The sequence below is a fragment of the Bombina bombina genome, chromosome 3 (genome assembly GCF_027579735.1).
Source record: "Bombina bombina isolate aBomBom1 chromosome 3, aBomBom1.pri, whole genome shotgun sequence".
Classification (NCBI taxonomy): domain Eukaryota; kingdom Metazoa; phylum Chordata; class Amphibia; order Anura; family Bombinatoridae; genus Bombina; species Bombina bombina.
Window position 1 is genome coordinate 229,559,907 of NC_069501.1, and position 21,670 is coordinate 229,581,576.

The 21,670-nt window shown below is 37.2% G+C and overlaps 1 protein-coding gene across 2 annotated transcripts in view; it reads left to right on the forward strand.

Annotated features, from left to right (window-relative positions):
- Positions 1–18,930, forward strand: part of FAM222B (family with sequence similarity 222 member B) — a 181,827-nt gene extending 162,897 nt beyond the window's left edge. For both annotated transcript variants that reach the window (XM_053706187.1, XM_053706186.1), the window contains exons 2-3: positions 2,917–3,041; positions 6,878–18,930. In XM_053706187.1, the coding sequence (XP_053562162.1) occupies positions 2,960–3,041; positions 6,878–8,748 (1,953 nt within the window). In that variant the 5' untranslated portion in view covers positions 2,917–2,959 and the 3' untranslated portion in view covers positions 8,749–18,930. The remainder of the gene's footprint in view (positions 1–2,916; positions 3,042–6,877) is intronic.
- The last annotated feature ends 2,740 nt before the right edge of the window (positions 18,931–21,670 follow it).

Here is a 21,670-nt window from a genome sequence, read left to right on the forward strand (position 1 = left end):
TTCTGTTCTTTTTCACAGAAAGATTGCTAATCTTCCTGATATTCAATGTTTTGTACAAGCTTTGGTTCGTATAAAACCTGTTAAGTCAATTTCTCCTCCTTGGAGTTTGAATTTGGTTCTGAGGGCTCTTCAAGCTCCTCCGTTTGAGCCTATGCATTCATTGGACATTAAATTGCTTTCTTGGAAAGTTTTGTTCCTTTTGGCCATCTCTTCTGCCAGAAGAGTTTCTGAATTATCTGCTCTTTCTTGTGAATCTCCTTTTCTGATTTTTCACCAGGATAAGGCTGTGTTGCAAACTTCTTTTGAATTTTTACCTAAGGTTGTGAATTCCAACAACATTAGTAGAAAAATTGTGGTTCTTTCATTATGTCCTAATCCTAAGAATTCTAAGGAGAAATCATTGCATTCTTTGGATGTAGTTAGAGCTTTGAAATATTATGTTGAGGCTACTAAGACTTTCCGAAAGACTTCTAGTCTATTTGTTATCTTTTCCGGTTCCAGGAAAGGTCAGAAGGCCTCTGCCATTTCTTTGGCATCTTGGTTGAAATCTTTAATTCATCATGCTTTTGTCGAGTCGGGTAAAACTCCGCCTCAAAGGATTACAGCTCATTCTACTAGGTCAGTTTCTACTTCCTGGGCGTTTAGGAATGAAGCTTCGGTTGATCAGATTTGCAAAGCAGCAACTTGGTCTTCTTTGCATACTTTTACTAAATTCTGCCATTTTGATGTGTTTTCTTCTTCTGAAGCTGTTTTTGGTACAAAAGTACTTCAGGCAGCTGTTTCAGTTTGAATCTTCTGCTTATATTTTCAGTTTTTTTCATTATAAAATTTAAATTATTTTGGGTGTGGATTATTTTTCAGCGGAATTGGCTGTCTTTATTTTATCCCTCCCTCTCTAGTGACTCTTGCGTGGAAAGATCCACATCTTGGGTAGTCATTATCCCATACGTCACTAGCTCATGGACTCTTGCTAATTACATGAAAGAAAACATAATTTATGTAAGAACTTACCTGATAAATTCATTTCTTTCATATTAGCAAGAGTCCATGAGGCCCACCCTTTTTGTGGTGGTTATGATTTTTTTGTATAAAGCACAATTATTCCAATTCCTTATTTTTGATGCTTTCGCTCCTTTCTTATCACCCCACTTCTTGGCTATTCGTTAAACTGATTTGTGGGTGTGGTGAGGGGTGTATTTATAGGCATTTTGAGGTTTGGGAAACTTTGCCCCTCCTGGTAGGAATGTATATCCCATACGTCACTAGCTCATGGACTCTTGCCAATATGAAAGAAATGAATTTATCAGGTAAGTTCTTACATAAATTATGTTTTTTGTCCTCGCGAGCCTAGTTTGCCTGGGAAAATTTGGAAAACAAAGTCAAATTGAAAGAACTGGAACCCCAGGTAAGAATTTTTTTGTTTTAAATTTCCCAAACATAATTTCCATACTGAAACTGACGGTCTGCAAAAAAAGGAAAATATAGATAGACCTGACTAATGGCAAATATAAGTAAACACATATATTTAAGACTTTACAATATAATATAAAGCGCCAAACTTAACTGAGAGTGTCTTTAAAAACAAACAAAAGATACATACTTACTAGAAGACACCCATCCACATATAGCAGACTGCCAAACCAGTACTGAAAAATATCAGCAGAGGTAATGGTATAGGAGTATAACGTCGATCTGAAACGTGAGGCAGGGGATGAATCCCTGCGACCGATTACAGAGAGCCTTTGAAAAGATTTCCCATGGGTGAAACCATAAAATCACTAGGCAATACTCCCTTCACATCCCTGTGACAAACACTGTACTCTGAGAGGAATTGGGCTTCAAATGCTTAGAAGCGCCGAGCACAACTTCACCACCTCCATAGGAGGCAAAGTTTGTTAAACTAAGGTATGAGTGTGGTGGGAGGTGTGTTTATAGGCATTTTGAGGTTTGGTAAACTTTGCCCCCTCCTGGTAGGAATGTATATCCCATTCGTCACTAGCTCATGGACTCTTGCCACTTACATGAAAGAAATATATATTAACACGCTCTGCACCAGATTCAGCAAGAGAGCTTTTAACAGCCACTTTGCAAGTAAAGGAGCCGTGCCTGTTAGATTGATAACAGTGATCTGCACTTTATTCTTATGCGCTTTTACATACCTCACATGTTTGAGGTTTAATCTTGTGAGTAGACACCCTACGAGGCTTTTCTTTTTACAACACGTGTGTTTGTTTTACTAAATTGATCTGCACTATGTAGGTGCTTTTGTGCGCTTCCTATCTCGCTTGTTTACAGATATATATCTGTATATCTCTATCATGCGTGATCACTCCTGTGGCTAAAATGCAAGTCTGAAAAGCACTAAGATAAGGGGGGGGGTCTGCAGAGGTTTAGATACAAGGTAATCGGAGGTATGCAAGTGAAATTTGTATTACCATAAAACTGACTTAATTTTAATAGCTGTCTTTAGTACATGCAGACCTATAGTGTGACCTCAGTGTGTTGTGCATGAATAGTGCACATGCAGTCAGATTCCTCCTTAGATTGCAGTTACTGATAAGCATCTTTGCACTGCACAGGTGTGAGTGGGCAGTCTTGAAGTGTAACAGATTTCTTTGTAAAATTTGCCATGATTTATGCCTTGGACAACATACACATTGAGATTGTAATATAAAATGTTTAATTATGCAATATGCTTTATTTTGCCCCCTTTTCCTGTAATTTACATTTTTAGTACACTAATTTTGCAAGTAGAAGAATACCTTTCTAAATTCCTGAATATATAGTGATGCAACTTATATGAAAGCCACTGCAGCTTGGTTTTGCAATATTTTAGGATTCCTTGCTGATGCTCTTTTTTTCTTCTCTAGCAGTTAAAATTGTGTGCACCACCAACTTCATTTTTCTTTTTTTCAGTGCTAGGAGTGGGATCCCCATGCGGTGTTAGTGCCGGTTTGCCATGCTGGCCTGTCTACCAGGACCAGGTGACCTCTCCTTCCAGCTTCTTTCTAACCCGCAGATGAACACTGGACTTCAGAAATGTAAGTGTATATATATATATTGCAGATATTAAGTTCACTTGATACATCCGTAAATGCTGAAATTATCCCCCATACTTTTAAAAATGTGTATTGTGACCCCCTGAATAAGCATTTTGTTCCAAAATTCCCTGCCAACTGACATTTAAAGGGACAGTAAACACCTTGAAATGTGAAGATTTTCAGGAATGTAACATCAGAATCTTCTTACCAGCAAAGTTTGGCAGATTGAAGGTTCCTTAAACTCTAGTCTATTTAAAGACCTTACCTCACTCTAGCCTTTTCCTTATAAAGAACATTAGGGTTTTAGTCCAACAGGGTTTTGCTGCTAAGCACATGCAAGCATGTGTGCGGAGGTCGCATTCAAGCTTTAAGCTGTACATACTTTATAATGTGCGCAACTCAGAACTTGCCAAACAGTGTGATTGGTGACAGAATCTTTAGACATTTAAATAGACTTGTGCTTGCTTTGATGAACACTGTTCGGAGGAATGTCTATACATATGTTTGTAGGTTTTTAATTTGTTACATTATACTTTAATATTCTGTTTCAAGAGTGGAACTAAGTGTGTTTTCCTGCAGAATTATTCAAAGTGCGTTAAAGGGAGTTGAAAGTCAAAAATGTAGTTTCATAATTCAGATAGCATACAATTTAAAACAACTTTTATTAAATTTTCTTTAATCACTTTGTTTCTTTTGTTGAAAAGCAGGGGTGTATGCTTAGGAGTGTGCACGTGTCTGGAGCACTATATGGCAGCACTTTTGTAAGAATGTTACAAGATCGCTAGATGGCTGCACTATTTCCTGCCATGTAGTGCTCTGGACACCTAAATATGTATCTCTTCAACAAAGAATACCATGAGAATGAAGCAGAATACCATGAGAAATAGAAGTAAATTGGAAACCTTTTTAAAATTGTATGCTCTGTCTGAATTGTAAAATTTAGATTTTTGAGTTTCAAATCCCTTTAAATCTAGTAAAATGTATACAGTGTACATTATTTTCCCACCTTTATTGTAATTAAACTCCAAAAAGATTTGTTCTACTGCAACTTAAAACCCTGATCCTGCAAAATTCTTTAAAGCAGTTTCTCAAGTCCAGGCTAGATTTTCATGATATCTTAAATAGAGCACATGTGAGATTAGAAGATAAGTAACCATGGTTATTAACCTGCTCTCACCCATCTGCTGATTATTTCCCCAGTGCTTAAAGGGACAGTCAACCCAAAAATAGTTTTAACTTGTATCTATAAAGTTTCCATAGATCGTTTTTTTACAGATATAGCCCAGTTTTTACAGATATTCCGTTTGCAAGTAAAATCACTTACTTTTGCCGCCGCTGCCATTTGACAATGTCAGTCTGACTCCGCCCCTTTTTCGTCTTCCTTGGCATCATGATCTTGTGATCCGTAACAGGCTTTAGCGCATGCCCAATGCGCCTATTGTACTGTTATGGAACTTTTTCACTCAGGAACAAAAACGCTGGCTTATTATCTGAGCGGACCATAGTTGCAGCGTACCAATGTCCTGTGCTCCCCTCCGGCAGCAGTTCCACGTTCTACTTATTTGGCAGCACTGTTTAAAGTAGTATAACACAAGTGTCCCCAAGATCCATGTTAGAGGATCGTCAAAATAACTGTTAACTTGGTAGGAAATATTTTCTATAATAGAGCATTCCTATTTGCATCCATTTGCTGCTAGCCATCAATTCCTCTCAACTTTTCAATAATTAATACTCATTGCTGGTATTTAAATACAAGTATAGGAAACAAAGTAATATAAAAATCTGAATAACAGCTTTATCTATCAGGATCTCCAGTAACTCTAAATAGGAGCAGACGATTCTACCAATAGGTTTATAAACAGATATTTTGCAAAAGCGCAAAAATAGGTTGTTTAGTGAAATGGTAATGTGTTCAATCACAGTCCCAGGGACTTGTTTCTAGTTAAGCAAGCATGGCTATCAGCGAGTGTAAATGTCTAACAGTTGAGGGGAATGGCTGGCTAGCAGCAAATGGAAGCAAATAGGAATGCTCTATTATAGAAAATCTTTCCTACCAAGTTTAGTTATTTTGACGATCCTCTAACATGGATATTGGGGACACCTGTGTTATACTACTTTAAACAGTGCTGCCAAATAAGTAGAACAACATGGAAGAGACTTACCATACACTTTGCAATATAATACAATGTGGGAACTGCTGCCGGAGGGGAGCACAGGACATTGGTACGCTGCAACTATGATAAGCTCAGACAATGCGTTTTTGTTCCTGTGTGAAAAAGTTCCCCAACAGTACAATTTGCGCATGTGCTAAAGCCGGTTACGAGTAAGTTAGACAAATTACAGGGATCACAAGAAGATCATGTCACGGATGTCTGAAAAGGGGCAGAGCCAGACTGACATTTTCAAACGGCAGCGGCGGCAAAAGTAAGTGATTTTACTTGCAAACGGAATAGTTGTAAAAACTAGGCTATATTTGTAAAAAAAAAAAAAAACGATCTATGGCAACTTTATAGATAAAAGTTAAAACTACTTTTGGGTTGACTGTCCCTTTAAGACATCATGAAAATCTGGCCTTTTAGGGGGTTCCTTGTCGACTGGTTTAGAGAAACACTGCTTTAAAGTAATTTGATATGTCCCTCACTGGCCAAAGAAATTATAACATTTTCATTGTTTTTCAAGGTTTCGTTCCCTTAGCTACAAAGCATTGCACATTTTGCTAAGGTAACACCTTGTTTCCTAGGGGACTAGGCAGAGTACAGACACATTTGTGACTAAAATTCCTTTCATGTTAGGGAATTTAGCATTCTAAAGGTTTGCGGTTGCTTGTTTTCCTGTTAGCCATAAAAGATGACCCCTACATTGTAGTAACTGGTGTTTATCAAACTGTGCTCTTGTCTTAGTATCCACATTTTCATTTTAAAATTTACTAGATACTGGACCAAACCTAAGATTTAATAAGATGACTTCAATGTTTAAAGATATTTTTTTGTTTTTTATTTACAGGTTGGTGTACATTGTTCTGGTCACGTGTCTTCCCTAAACTGAGGGACAACAGAGATTGCTCTGTGTTGATACATCTGGCCTTTTGGCACCATGTATCTGATTAATGGACAGTAAAACGGTTAAGGGGTCAACTGAATAACAGATTATTTTAGCCACAAAAAATCATGTATGTGACCAGGGGTTGATAGCAAGAATATATAGAAGACACAATTTTTCTTTTTTTATGTCCTGGTATGTAGTGTAATTCTATAGGAATATTTTCTCAAAATACAACAAATTGTACCCATATTAGTCACAGCAAACTTCAAAACCATAAGTAAAATGCTAGAAACCATGGGTCCTGGTATTTGTCCCTGGCATAGTAAATCCAAGGAAGTCATTACTTTTAAAACGTCCCTTGGTTTTCAGGCCTCGCTACTCTTGCTATGTATTTCTGTATGTTATATTCTTTAACAGACACATTATACTTATACAGTTTATACGCAATAAATGACAACATTGTCCTAGATTCAATATTTAGGAGAAACTAATCTGTTTTCCTCTAATTTGAGATTTTATTTTTTACATAATTTTTTTTTATATCATAGACTGATTTTGAAAGCTACTACAACAAAACATTGCATAGGATGGCAGTATATTCATCTCTCAGATTAAATACCACAAAATTTCTTTTGACTGCAGTAGGTAGTGCGGATTATGTGGATGTCAGTTACTGTGACGCTTTCCACCACATTTTTATTTATTAGTTTTTGTTTTGTTAAGGCCGTTTTATAAGTATTAGACTGTTCCATATTTTAAAACTGTTTTTTAATTTGTATCTTTTTCTTAAACAGGGGATACTACACAGAAGATGAGATCTGCTCAGCATCCTACTCCAGCAGAATTGGATGCTTATGCTAAGAAGGTTGCCAATAATCCCCTGACAATAAAAATATTTCCAAACAGCGTTAAGGTTCCTCAGCGTAAACATATCCGCCGCACAGTGAACGGCTTAGACACGTCAGGTCAACGGTACAGTCCGTACCCTTCACAAGTTAGCACAAAGACAGGACTTTTGGCAATTGTAAAGTCCCCTGCTAAAGGTGTTTTGAAGGACTTTGACGGCACCCGTGCTCGCCTATTGTCAGAGTCTATGATGAATCCCCCCTCTTCTCCATACGTTGCACCTAGCACTTTAAATCACCCACAGGGACTTTCACGTCCCCAGCAAACTTTGCAGCATGCTCAGGCCCTGCAGCATGCTCAGAACATGCAACAGACTTTGACTCACTCTCAGAGCATGCCTCCTGGACTACAGCACCCACAAAGCCTGCAGCACCCACAGACATTACAGCACCCTCAGGGCATGCCTCAAGGACTGCAGCACACTCAGGGTCTGCAAAACACACAGAGCATCCCCCAGTCACAGACACTGCAGCACCCACAGAGTGTGCAACATGCACAAAGCATACCACAGCCACAGGCACTGCACCATGGGCAGGGCATGCCACAAACAATGCAGCGCCAGAGCTTGTCTCAGACATTGCAGCACCAACCGAACCTACCCCAGTCCCTGCAGCACTCTCAAAATATGTCTCAAGCTTTGCAGCACACACAGGGAATGCAGCATCCTCCTAACATAGGGCCACAGCACTCCCAAAGCATGACTCAACAGCCTGCTCTGCAGCATGCACCTGGTATGGCACATCAAGCTCTGCCACACTCTGCCAATTCCCTCTTGCAACCAGGTTTGCTTGGAGCCCGAAAGATGCCAGATGCAGATGCGCCACCGAATGTGACAGTGTCTACCTCAACAATCCCCCTCTCAATGGCTGCCACCCTGCAACAGAACAGACCACCAGACCTGGGTAGCATTGTGCACCAGATTAACCAGTTCTGTCAGGCCAGGGCTGGTATAGGCACTACCTCAGTGTGTGAGGGACAAATTGCCAACCCCAGTCCTATTAGTCGTAACCTGCTTATCAATGCAAGCACCAGGGTCTCTACTCACAGCATCCCTATGCCTTCCTGTGTAGGAACATCTGTAGACCATGCTGCTGCTGCTGCTATTTCCTCTGCTGCCTCGGGGAGTGTCCCCATGGTGAACATGAGCAGAGTGCCTACTTCATATGCTAATGATCTGAAACCCCTTGCATGGAATCAACACCAGCTGGCCCATCTTCAGCAAATGTGTGGAGAAGCTGGTGGGCAAGCTGGTAAACACGCTCAGAGAGAACTTTCCACCCAGGGATTTCCTGGCAAGTCAACATCCTATCCACAAGAACTGTGCATGAGCCAGTCTTTTGGCCTGAAGCCTCCAATTGAAAAGCCTACCCCTTCTCCTCCTGTGAATGGATTACCAGGTCCCTTGCCATATACCAATGGGCACTATTTCCAACCCTTATGGAATAACATTTTGCCTACCCCAAACAGTGACAGCTCCGGATCACAAGACCTTGCCATGCCTTTCCATGGCGGACAGCAACCTGGTGCACCTCTTGATTGTGCTGCAGGAACTCACTATAGAGGCTTTGGGGCAGGATCTTCTGGCCAGAACAGCATGATGCAGACCATGGAATACCTAAGCGGGACAGATTTTCAGCAGTCTTGCTTCAGAGAACAGGGAATGCCACCCCTTGGAAAGGTTCAACGAACCTCAATGAGCAGAGCCCCTGAACCAGCAGATAGTCGAAGTATTCATGTTCAGCATCCAGGGTATAGATAGGCTATTGTAGCTTTCAAAATCTGCAGAGGGTTTAGTCTTCATTTTAATTTAATTAGCAAGACTCCTGTATCCCCTTCAACTGTCAAACTTTGTTGTGATCATTATAAGCAAATCTAGCCACTTGGTGCTGTAATTCCTAATTGCTATTTTTTTTTTAATTATAAAGTATTTTTTTTGTTATCCCTCTGTGACTGAGCAGCTGAGTTGTTGTGCAATTCTTTGCTGGTGTCAGAACACTGATGGGCTTTAACATGCTGCTTAGTTTTATCATGGGAACACTAAGACATTTAAAGTGTTATGCATTATTTAAATTTATTTAAAGGGTTTTACCCCGTGTTGGTTGAGAGATTCACTTTCTTTAACCCTTTTAGGGACACCGAACAAAATCTGTTCAGATGTTGGCTGTACAGTGTCTGCCCATTGTTACATTTTAAATAGCTTCTTCGATGCACTGGTATTAATATATTGCCATTAAATTTTGATACATTCTGAGCTTTTCCAGTTTTCTTCCAATAAAGGTTACTTTTTTTTTTTCTTTTTTTTTTTTTTTTAAATGTAGTACTGGAGAAAGAATTGGTGGCAAATCAAAAAGGTTTTGCAAAGGAATTTTCATATACTATTAATTATAGGGCCATTTAATCTATTCCACTGGGTCATGTCTGGGGGTATGTGGCTGCTCTTCTTAAGAGAAATTCTATTACTAAACATAGCTAAAGGCATTCTAGGGAACCGCTGCACTTTGCATCTCCTGAGCAGGATACTAGATGGTGAGCGATTTTTAGAAACATGTAGCTGCCAATTAATTGGCGTTCCCTGCCCAGGAACCTTTAGCAGGTTACCATTCCTGAGCAGGTCTTGAGCTGTGTTTTACACTTTTGGAAGTTAAACACATCATTGGAATAGACATAAATGCATGTAATCTTTTTGCATTAAATTTCTTCTTACAAATAGATTTTAAATTGTCAGCATACACACACACACTTTTTTTATGGGTGATTTAGCGTTTTGTTTACTTCTCTGTCCGCTGACTTTTTTCCCTTTCCCCTACTTTAGTGTTTTTATATAGCCTAGCCGCTGTAGTGCCTTATTTCAATCTGGTATAAAGATTGCTTTTAACCAGTTGCCAGAGATGGCAGCAGCACATTTCCAAGCAATGTGTTTGAGCCCTCGCTAGCAGCAATTTTTATCATTGGCAAAATATTGTATTTATATTTACTGGTTTGTTTGCTATACTCCTTTGGTCAACATTTGGAGAGTTACATTAAACCTTATCTTTAGTTTGTACACACCACTAATCAGTATTAATTAAAATTAGATGCTTTGTAGTTGTACTGTAGAATGTACTGATGACTTGCAGTAGTTAGAGCAGATCTCTTCCTTCATGCCAGCTAGCAGTCAGTGTGAAAGCTCCAGTCCTGTCTTATCTACTCAACTATAGTGACCAAACACCCACTGCACTAAAAACCAAACCTATTACATGGATATTTTTTCGGATCTAAACCTACTTCGCTGTCATTCCTTTGGAGCCTTTCAAAGTTCCCTACCCTTTCTCTTGTGTTTACAGTATCAATTGTAGCAATCACTAGTGCTCCTGAAGTCCTGTGTACTGCTGACTGAAGATTAATACTACATGCAAGCAAGTTTTGTGAGATGTTTCTTATGCACAAGCAGCGATTTATAGAGGACACGGATTGTATTAGTGTTAAATGATTAGGAAAGCTTTTATACAGCGACCGTTATGGCTGTAGTTGATGGTGACTCTTGTAAAGGGTACAAACTAGAGTGTACAAACATCACAGCAATATCCAGAATTGTCTTTTACTTAAAGGCCCCAAGGCAGAACATGCTGTGCTCTGAGATGTCATTGCAGACAATGCAGCAGGTCTGCAGAAAGAACTGGACACTTGCAGGAGTTTAGTGCTTTCGCTTTGAAGATTTGCTTCACATCAAGCTGTTCTCTACAAAGAGCACTGTGCTCTGGCTGTACTGTATATGTTTTCCTTAACACAGTGCAGACCTAGCGAAGCACTTTTTGCAGTGCTGCTCCAAATTTTTAAAGCAGCAGCACAGGGATTTATTTTTATAACCCTACCCCCTAGTCTTTCCTGGTGTGCAGAGCTGTGACTGCTGAGAGTAAGATGTTATTGTGAGCAATGCACCTTTTCTGTTACTACATTTTACCCTATTATGTGATGTTAGACCTAGAACAAAGGAAAACAAATTCATTCAAGATGTCATGAAAACCCAATTTCTTTTCTTTCATGCAATTTTAAACTACTTAACAGTTTACTTCTATCTAATTTGCTTCATTCTCCTGATATCATTTGCTGAAAAGCATATCTAAATAGGCTCAGTAACTTCTGATTGGTGGGTGCACATAGATGCCTCGTGTCATTGGCTCACCCATGTGCATTGCTATTTCTTCAACAAATACATCTAAAGAATGAAGGAAATTAGGTAGTCGAAGTAAACTGGAATGTTGTTTAAAATTGTATTCTCTGAGTCATGAAAGAAAATTTTCGGGTTTCATGTCCCTTTAACTTTTTTTTCCTCTGCAGCTAATTTGCAATACAATTTTCAGCTGTTGCAATATTTTATCAAACTTAAAAAAATCTTTATTCTCCAGTTAATAAACACATTGCAATTGAGCTGGTGCTTTTGTTGTAAATGCCTAATTTAAAATTGAGTTTCAAAATTACCTGCAGAAAAGTGTTGTGAAAAAACATTTAATCGTAGAAAGTGGGGAGAAAGTTTTGCCTTTGGGCTTAAAGGGACAGTATACACCAATTTTCATATAACTGCATGTAATAGTCACTACTATAAAGTATAATATGCACAGATACTGATCTAAAAATCCAGTATAAAACCTTTTAAAAACTTACTTAGAAGCTCCCAATTTAGCACTGTTGAAAAGTTTAGCTGGAACACCCACTGTAAGTTGTTCTATAGCAAAAAAAAGCAGACCCCCCCCCCCCTTTCCTCTGCATATGAAAAGTCTTATGTAAAAAAAAATAGTGTATAATGTCCCTTTAAAGTGACAGTAAACATAGATTTTTATATAAAATTCTGTGTAATAAAACTTTAATTTTTGCTCCCTTTTCACGTCATTTAGCTCTGAAAATGTTGTATTTTTTGATTCTCTGAACTGGAAATACAACCTGCTCACTTCTCAGACAATTAGTGAAAGATATGTAGCAGGGATAAGCTTAACAGATAACAGCAAAATGTATTTTACACTAACAATATGACCATGACTAGTCTTGTCAGCTGCTAAGGTTTCCAAATAATGAAATTGGGGGAGTTTGGCTATTGAAAAACTGCTGCTCCCATCAAGGTGTTGATTTGTTTTAAAAAATTAAAAAACTTCTATACTCAAAACATAAATGTCTGTCTTGTAATTGCAAGGTATTTACTGTCCCTTGTCACTTGTGCTATATTAGCCTTCTATTGATCCATATCTTGGGCTGGACAAATGCCTTGAGCCAAAATTGAGTTTAACTTCTGCCTACTACATTTATGGATTTAGCCACATAGCTATATAATGTATATGATCCTTGTTGAACTCATGTTGTCTTTGGAAGTTGTAAGTTCGTCAACCCCTATCTTAAAGGGACAGTTTACTCTAGATTTGTTATTGTTTAAAAAGATAGCTAATCCTTTTATTACCCCTTCCCCAGTTTTGCATAACTAACAGTTATATTAATATACTTTGTACCTCTGTGATTGGCTTGTATCTAAGCCTCTGCAGACTGCTCCTTATGTCAGTTATTTTGACAGACTTGGATTTTAGCCAATCAGTGCCCTCTCATAAGTAACTCCACGGGCGTGAGCACTGTTATCTATATGGCACACATGAACTAACTCCCTCTAGCTGGGAAAAACTGTCAAATGCATTAAGAGGCTTAGAAATTAGCATATGAGCCTACCTAGGTTTTAGCTTTCAACTAAAAATTCCAAAAGAACAAAGCAAATTTGATGATAAAAGTAAGTTGGAAAGTTGTTTAAAATTGCATGTCCTATCTGAATCAATTGAATGTTTGACTAGACTGTCCCTTTAATAATAATGCTTTATCATGTTGCTACTCATTTTGACTTCATGTTTGTAAAGCAGACTGGATATTCTGTATGCATAAAATTACTATCCTACATATGTGCACCCTCTTTGCAAGACTGTGAATTGGTTGTGTTTGGGAGGGGGGTTAGACAAAAAAAAATACAATCTTTAATGCCCTTCTGGTTACTTTCTGAGAATGTTTGGTGACAGATTGTTCAATATAGCTGGTAAATAGTACATATATATTAAAAATTGAACACAGACTTTTGAGTATTATGTCCCTGCTATTTTTCTTGTGAGAAATGGATGTTCCTGCACTGATTAACCCCTTAATGACCGGACCATTTTTCAATTTTCTTACCCTTAATGACAATGGCTATTTTTACATTTCTGCAGTGTTTGTGTTTAGCTGTAATTTTCCTCTTACTCATTTACTGTACCCACACATATTATATACCGTTTTTCTCGCCATTAAATGGACTTTCTAAAGATACCATTATTTTCATCATATCTTATAATTTACTAAAAAAAAATAATAAAATATGAGGAAAAAATGGGAAAAAAACGCACTTTTTCTAACTTTGACCCCCAAAATCTGTTACACATCTACAATCACCAAAAAACACCCATGCTAAATAGTTTCTAAATTTTGTCCTGAGTTTAGAAATACCCAATGTTTACATGTTCTTAGCTTTTTTTGCAAGTTATAGGGCCATAAATACAAGTAGCACTTCGCTATTTCCAAACCACTTTTTTTCAAAATTAGCGCTAGTTACATTGGAACCCTGATATCTGTCAGGAATACCTGAATATCCCTTGACATGTATATATTTTTTGTTAGAAGACAACCCAAAGTATTGATCTAGGCACATTTTGGTATATTTTATTCCACCATTTCACCGCCAAATGCGAGCAAATAAAAAAAAAAACTTTACATTTTTCACAATTTTAGGTTTCTCACTGAAATTATTTACAAACAGCTTGTGCTATTATGGCACAAATTGTTGTAAAAGCTTCTTTGGGATCCCCTTTGTTCAGAAATAGCAGACTTATATGGCTTTGGCATTGCTTTTTTGTAATTAGAAGGCCGCTAAATGCTGCTGCGCACCACACGTAAATTATGCCCAGCAGTGAAGGGGTTAATTAGGTAGGTTGTAGGGAGCTTGCAGGGTTAATTTTAGCTTTAGGGTAGAGATCAGCCTCCCACCTGACACATCCCACCCCCTGATCCCTCCCAAACAGCTCTCTTCCCTCCCCCACCCCACAAATGTCCCCGCCATCTTAAGTACTGGCAGAAAGTCTGCCAGTACTAAATAAAAGGAGTTTTTTTTTTTTTTTTTTTTTTAATAAAAAAATAAAATATTTTAGCTGTGATGGACTCCTGCCTTAGCCCCAACCTCCATGATCCCCCCCCCCCAGCTCTCTAACCCTCTCCCCTATCTAATTGCGGCCATCTTGGGTACTGGCAGCTGTCTGCCAGTACCCAATTTGCACAAAAACATAAGTATTTTCTGCTTTTTTTCTTTTTTGGGGGGTTTTCTGTAGTGTAGCAGCCCCCCACAATACCCCTACCCCCCTCCCCCTCCCAGATCCTTTTATATGATTTAAAAAAATATATATTTCCCCCCCCCCCTCTTCCCTCATTGGTGTCAGTGGCCAGCTAATGCGCGCGCACATGCGCCCCCGCGCGCTCCCACCTCCCTGTTGCGCTCCCACCCACCAACAAACTACCGGTGCAGAGAGGGCCACAGAGTGGCCCTCTCTGCATCGGAGTCTTCTAAAAAGGTATTGCAGGATACAAAATATAATATGTACTTTAATTACTTTACCTGCAAATTTATACTGCAGTGCCTCGACATTAACCCTTTCTTTTTCTGAATTGTAAAGCTCTAACTCCCCCCACACAATTCCTTTTATGGCTGTATCTATATTGTTCTTTTGGTAGAAGGCAAACGTGAATAGGGATTATCTGCTGGAGTATGCCTAGAAGCTGTGAAATACAATGCCTGTGTCTAAACACAGCTGTGTAAATTAAAAGTGAAACTACCAGGAGGTACATTAAAGGGACATAATACTCACTGAATCACTTGAAAGTAATGCAGCATAACTAAAAAGCTGACAAGAAAATATCACCTCGGCATCTCTATGTAAAAAAAAATGGAAGATGTTTTACCTTAAAATTTCTTCAGCTTACCAAAGTGCTGTGTTGTCCAGCTACAAGTTAATAAAAAAAAAAGAAAATGAGCAGTGCTAATGTAATGCTTAGCCTTTGCTGTGGTTTCATATAACTTACTGAATAGGAAAATAACATGACTGTGCCTGCACATGACAGATGCACACTCCCTTGAAAGTCCTAGGACAAGCATCCTGACTGGCTGATTAAAGGGACATATGTGCATATACTAAAAGGGCTAATTGCTTAAAATAGCTTGCATGAAAAAATGGTTCAAAAATTGCTGGCAAGTATTTAAAAATATTGAAAAATAAGAAAAATATATTACTTAGGTAAGCTGCCGGGAGAAGCTAACTCCACCCCCTTATTGTTTAGACACAGGCATTGCATTTCAACTGAGTTCACAGCTTCTAGGCATGCTCCATCAGATAATCCCTATGTAGTTTTGCATTCTACCAAAACAACAATTGATATAGATACAGCCATAGAAGGAAATATGTGGGGGGAGTTAGAGCTTTACTAATTTATAAACTAAAAAGAAAGGGTTAATGGCGAGGCACTGCAGTATAAATTTGCAGCTAAAGTAATTAGTAAGTACATATTATATTTTGTCTCTATCCCACTTGTTTTATGTCCCTTTAAAGTCTCTTTACAGTGGGGTGTAAAAAAATGAAGATATTTTTCCTCAAACTTCCTGAGATGTTCAGTTAATATATATATATTTTTTTTTTTTACAGCTATGCTGCATCACTTTCATGTGCTTCAACATTTGGGTGTGCAGGAAAGCTACTTTGTAAAGATTTGAATGTTGCATATAGTACTGCACTTACTGTATGAAACATCTTCTCTTTGAGTCTCAGTAGATGGCAATTGGTTTCTTGTATTAATATTGTGAATTTGCATCTTAGTGGCTCTGTGCATCTGTTGTAAACTAATGTGTGATACTTGTGCATTAAACTTTGATACCAAGAAATTTTAATGACTACTGATTTTAAACCGTGCCGTCTCCAAATTGTGGCAGTTAATTCTTAAATTCTATAAGAACAGCACTGAAGAGCAGTTATTCACACTGATTGTGCTAGAAATATCAAGTTTGATTCCAGAATTTATTTTCTTATAAAATTAACCCATTATTTATTTAATTTTTGTACATTTCCTGAAGAAAAGTTTCTAATGAAAACTATGGAAATTAATTACATAGCACATACTTCTGTTTTGTTGTTGTGTTTTTGTTTTTTAAATCGGAACGTGCAAAAAGTAATTTTTATTTAGTGGGCACTGGGATCTGCTATTCCAGCACTGTGTCCTACGTGACTGCCAGCCCATGAACAAACTTGAGACATGAATATGGATACTTTGGTGCTGAAGTTTTAGCAACCAATACCTTTAAAAAAAAAAAAAAAACCTTTAAATTCTGGTGTTTGAGCAGCAATAAGCAAGTGTATAAAGTTTAACTTTCTATTGTTTTCCGTTGAAAATATCCATTTTAATAATGAAAGCATGAATCCTCTCAACTCTTGCATTTATTTTTTTTAAAGTAGGAACATTAAAGATGGAAACTGTTTTCCTGGATTATAAGCACTGGATGGTTATCTTTGACCCTAGAGCATTGCCATTCCATTTGATGATGTAGAATATTTGCTCATTTTTAAACGGCCCCAAGCACTACTTGAAATTGTTTACGTAAATCAGTCATTTTGTTTTTGTAAATCTAAATGAGCTTGTGAAATACACTGTGAAGTACTATATTTTAGCGTCTGCCCCATGGGAGCCAAAGGGTTGCATTTCATAAAATAGAGATAAAGGGGCTCTTTATAAGCTGCTAGGCTTTGTGAACTGTGAACGATTGTGTAAATATATATAGGCCTTTCAAACTTAGACTGTTCTTGGTTTTTGGTTTTTTAAATCTAAAAACAATGATCCCTTTGAAACATTTACATTGTGTTAACCCAGTTTTTAGTTTCTCATTTTAAGTAAAAAAGAAAAAAAAATAGCTTTGTGCTATTTTTTGTGATAGAGGAGATGGCAATATCTAGCTGACAATTTTGACAGATTTAAATGTGCCCTTTTTTTTTTTGAAAGGTTCAAACACTATAGGAGATTTTTAAACTGCAATAAATATGTACATTTCAAAACTGTGCTTTATTTTTAATGATTGAAGTTGGTTGAGTTCACTTTTAAGCCCTTCTGATGTTCATGTGTAATTATTTAAAAACATGTTATTTTCCCTTTTATGGAAAGAAATTAAATGTTGCTGGAACGTTGTTTGTTGTGCTGTTTGAACCGTATAAGTTAATGTTTTATATAAGGAACACTACATCTGTGAGCATAAACTTTGAACAGCACAGTAGCAACATCTTGCCATGGTGTTAGCCAGCAACTGTTGAAGAAAGACTTATAATGATCACAATGAAGTTTGAGATTTGAATGTTAAAATTGAAAATGTAATACTTTCTATGTACACTGGCTAAAAGTTAATGCTATACTACTGTAACAAATTGTAATATTTCTGTAAGAATGTTGCTTGTTAGTGTGGGTTTGAGTAGACGTGTGAGTGAACCTACTGCCGTCACTGGCTGCACCCCTCACCAACCTTCTGAAAGAGAACGAAGCCTTAAGTATTTGCCTCTTTAGCGTTATTTGTTTTGTTTTTTTTTCAGACCTGTTTTACTCAGTTTCACCCTGTCTTGATTCCAATATTTGCATGCACATTTGCTATTTAAAAAAAAATAAATAAAAATCTGTCAAGTTGACCTTATCACTATAAAGGTATTAAAGCAGCACTCCTAGATCAAATTTCATGGTATAGTATTTAAAAGAAATGAAATATGGGAACTTACTTTTATGTTAACAGGCTCCTCGGAGTTTAAACAAACCCCTGTCCCAGTTTCTGGAAATATACCAGCTTGTGCCTGCTGGATCCTTGTTATGAATATCATATTGATAACTTGCCTCTTGTATCATTTATTAATAAATATTGACTCAAAAGACCAGCAGTGCTAGCAGCAAGTCAATACTTTTCAAAATAAATTACACGTTTAGTTAACTAACATTGTCCCATTTTATTCAAATTATTTCTTGCAGCAAATTGGTCTAAATATTTATATTATACACATTTTTTTCATCTCATGGTTTCATAGTAAGCAGCAAACTTGTTTTTCTTCATTTTTAACAAAAAAGGTTCCCCCCCCAAGACAAAAAACATGATTACAATCTTTTAACATGTGTGCAGCCGAGAGGGGGGGGGGGGGAGATGCAAAATAAAGTAAATGTTTTGAAGTTAAATACTAGGTGGATAGATATTTAGGTTTTCTACAATAGTAGAAACATTAGACCATTTTTTTTTAGGTCGAGTAGATCTTGAAGATGCATTTAATAAAAACAACCTTTGTGCTTCTCAAAACATTGCCTTTCTCTCTAGATGTGTGTTGCTGAAAGCAATACAGTTTCCTTATTTAATGTGTCTGTCTGTATACTACTATGGTATTCAGAATTAAATCCTATGCCAAAGGGATGCTACATTGCTAGCTTCCATGGGAGGGGTTGATGGTGGATGTATCAAGCATGGTAAAAATCTGAATTAAAGACATTATGTGTTGGCTGGTGTTGCCTTATATTTACAATTGTAAACATGCATATATTCTGCCAAATACCCGACATTCTAATTTATTTCCATGTCTTCTCTGTCATAAGTAATTTGTTTGTTGTACTGGAAAAACAGAACCAAGACTTAACATTTTCATGTCTTACAATATTAACATGTTTTACCCAGAAGCCACGGTTTTCTCAATTCATTGCATTTCTTGCCAGGGTCCTGATTATTTAAATAAAATATCCTGCTTTCTTGGATACTGTAAGCTGTATTTTACCATCCAAATACAATCCACCTCTTCTAATAAAAAAAATTTAGAATCCTCACCTCCCATTCTGTTGGTGTGCTGCTGAGGTGAACCTATTGGTGTCTCTTGTTCTTATTTGTGTGATTATTGCTTACTTGTATACATTTTCAAGATGGACTTATGATTGATCTACAACATGGGAACAATTCTAACGTGATTCTCTCTCTCTCCCCCCCCCCCCAAGCAATTTTGGTTATTTTCACTGTTCTAGTGTAGCCCCTATACCGTTTCTTTTAAAGGCACATTCTAATGTAAATTAAATGGTCTTGTTTGAATATGTAATTCTGGTCGTTCCTTATGTTTAATCTCTCAGAATGGGTTAAACACTAGGCGCGTGCATTCGTTCACTGCCGAGCCATATTTCTTCTTGTGAAAGTGCAACACACTGAGCTCTGTGCAAATCCAGAGCTCCAAAAAGAGGTGAATACTGCTGGCAGCTGCCTTCTTCCATGTTTGGCAGTGAACAAAACTGTCAAATGCATGTCTATAGAATACATAGCTAAAGTCCTGCTTGGGAGCCTAAACAATCATTGCTGAGCTGCAGCTCCTGAGTGGTTAAATGATCATTTAAACATCAAATTTGCATTTGTTATATGTATGGATTAATATTTTTAATGAAAGTGGGGGGTCCATGTGCCATTACTCCTGGGAAATCCACTCTTGACCACTAGGAGGCAGCAAAGATTCCCAAAACCCCAAGAGCTCTTAAAACCCCTCCAACATCACTTGTAAACCAGTCTGATCTTTGCCTCCTCCTGTGTTCTAGTCTGATTTAAGGCCCATTTTCCCCTCAAAGCTATTCTACAGAGTGAAGTTTATGGAGTATTTGGTAGTAGCACAATTACACCCAGTGGAAGTTAGTCACAGGCTTGCCTACCACAGGTATTGCGGGGAACAGTCCTTAGCCTCCTGTTGGATTGTCATTATACTCTTGATACTCACTCTTTTTACACATGTACAGCACTGGATTGGCTGTCTACTGGAAGCAGTTTTTTTCTGCAGATGGTAAGTCCAGTAGTGTGGGTGCTTCTTAGGTAAGTATGTAGTTTATTTATTTGGGCACTCACGTAGGCTATTAGTTGGTACACTTAGTGTTGCATATCATTTTTCATTGCAGGAATTTACATTTTTATTATATGCCCTTATGTTTTATGCTGAGTTCTTTGTTCAGGTGTGCACGTGTCTGCTTTTCTTTTTAATGACACGATGAGTCCACTGATCATCTAATTATTATTGGGAATACCACTCTTGCCCTGCAGGAGGTGGCAAAGAGCACCACAGCATATCACCTTCCCTTCCAACCCAGTCATTCTCTTTTCCTACGTTAAGAGCAAGGAGGTGGTAAAGTAGGTGACAAAAAAAAACTCTTGATTGAAGAATCTTTTTCTAATTAGTGCAAGATTGTGCTGCTTTGTCCTAGGCAGTGTTAATTTTGACGGCAAATTTCGATTTAGTTTTAGTCTTTTGACTAAAATGCCATCTTAGTTTTAGTCTTATTTTAGTCATCAATTCAGATGACTAAAATGCGACTAAAACTAAGATGGCATTTTTTAGTTTTAGTCGACTGAATCTCCAGTAGATTTTAGTCGACTAAATCTCCAATAGATTTTAGTCGACTAAAATCTAAGTGGTTTAGTTATGGTGTAATGCATTATTTAAGTATGTCTCTATAATTTTCAATCTGATTATATACTCCAGGAGTAAACATAACACCTGTTATTATTTATGGTATTAAGGTTTAAACATGCAATACAGACACAGATTTAGCCCATGTGAGATATAACGTCTTTATTAAACTTAAAATTAAATAAAACCAAGTTTCATAAACAAACAGAAGTGCAACTTTAAAATATAAAAAACAAAACTAAACTGTATTGCCCAATATAAAAACTTTAACAGTTCTCTGTTATTAATTAAAACAAGTATCAAGTAACTCAACACAACAAAAAGTTTCTTAAGCTAGCACAGGCACAGCATAACTTAAAGGGACACTGTACCCAAAAATTTTCTTTTGTGATTCAGATTGAGCATGAAATTTTAAGCAACTTTCTAATTTACTCCTATTATCAAATTTTCCTCATTCTCTTGGTATCTTTATTTGAAATGCAAGAATGTAAGTTTAGATGCCGGCCCATTTTTGGTGAACAACCTGGGTTGTCCTTGCTGATTGGTGGATAAATTCATCCACCAATAAAAAAGTGCTGTCCAGAGTACTGAAACAAAAAAAGCTTAGATGCCTTTTTCAAATAATGATAGCAAGAGAACGAAGACAAATTGATAATAGGAGTAAATTAGAAAGTTGCTTAAAATTGCATGCTCTTTCTGAATTACAAAAGAAAAAATTTGGGTACAGTGTCCCTTTAAACCCATACTCATGGGTTATGCTTATTTCTATAGGAAGAATCAATTGATTGTTCACAAATTCTAAACATTTTCGGCAATATTAGCACTGCTCTAGAACTTCCAAACTCATTATATACTCCTGGAGTAAAGGTTTGTTAACCTGTTTTTATTTATGGTATTAAGGTTTGAACATGCAATAGAGATTTAACTGTTGTGGTATATAACATGTCTGGATTTATCTTAAAATGTATTAAAATTAAGTTTCATAATTTTGACAAAAGAACAGTAATTTGATATGGATTGATTACAAAACTTTGCATAAAATGTTTTTGTCAGAAAATTTTGATTTAGTTTGTCATAGTCTTTTGACTAAAATGTCATTTTGATTTTTAGTTTTAGTCATAGTCTTGACTAAAATGCCATTTTAGTTTTAGTCGTATTTTAGTCATCAGA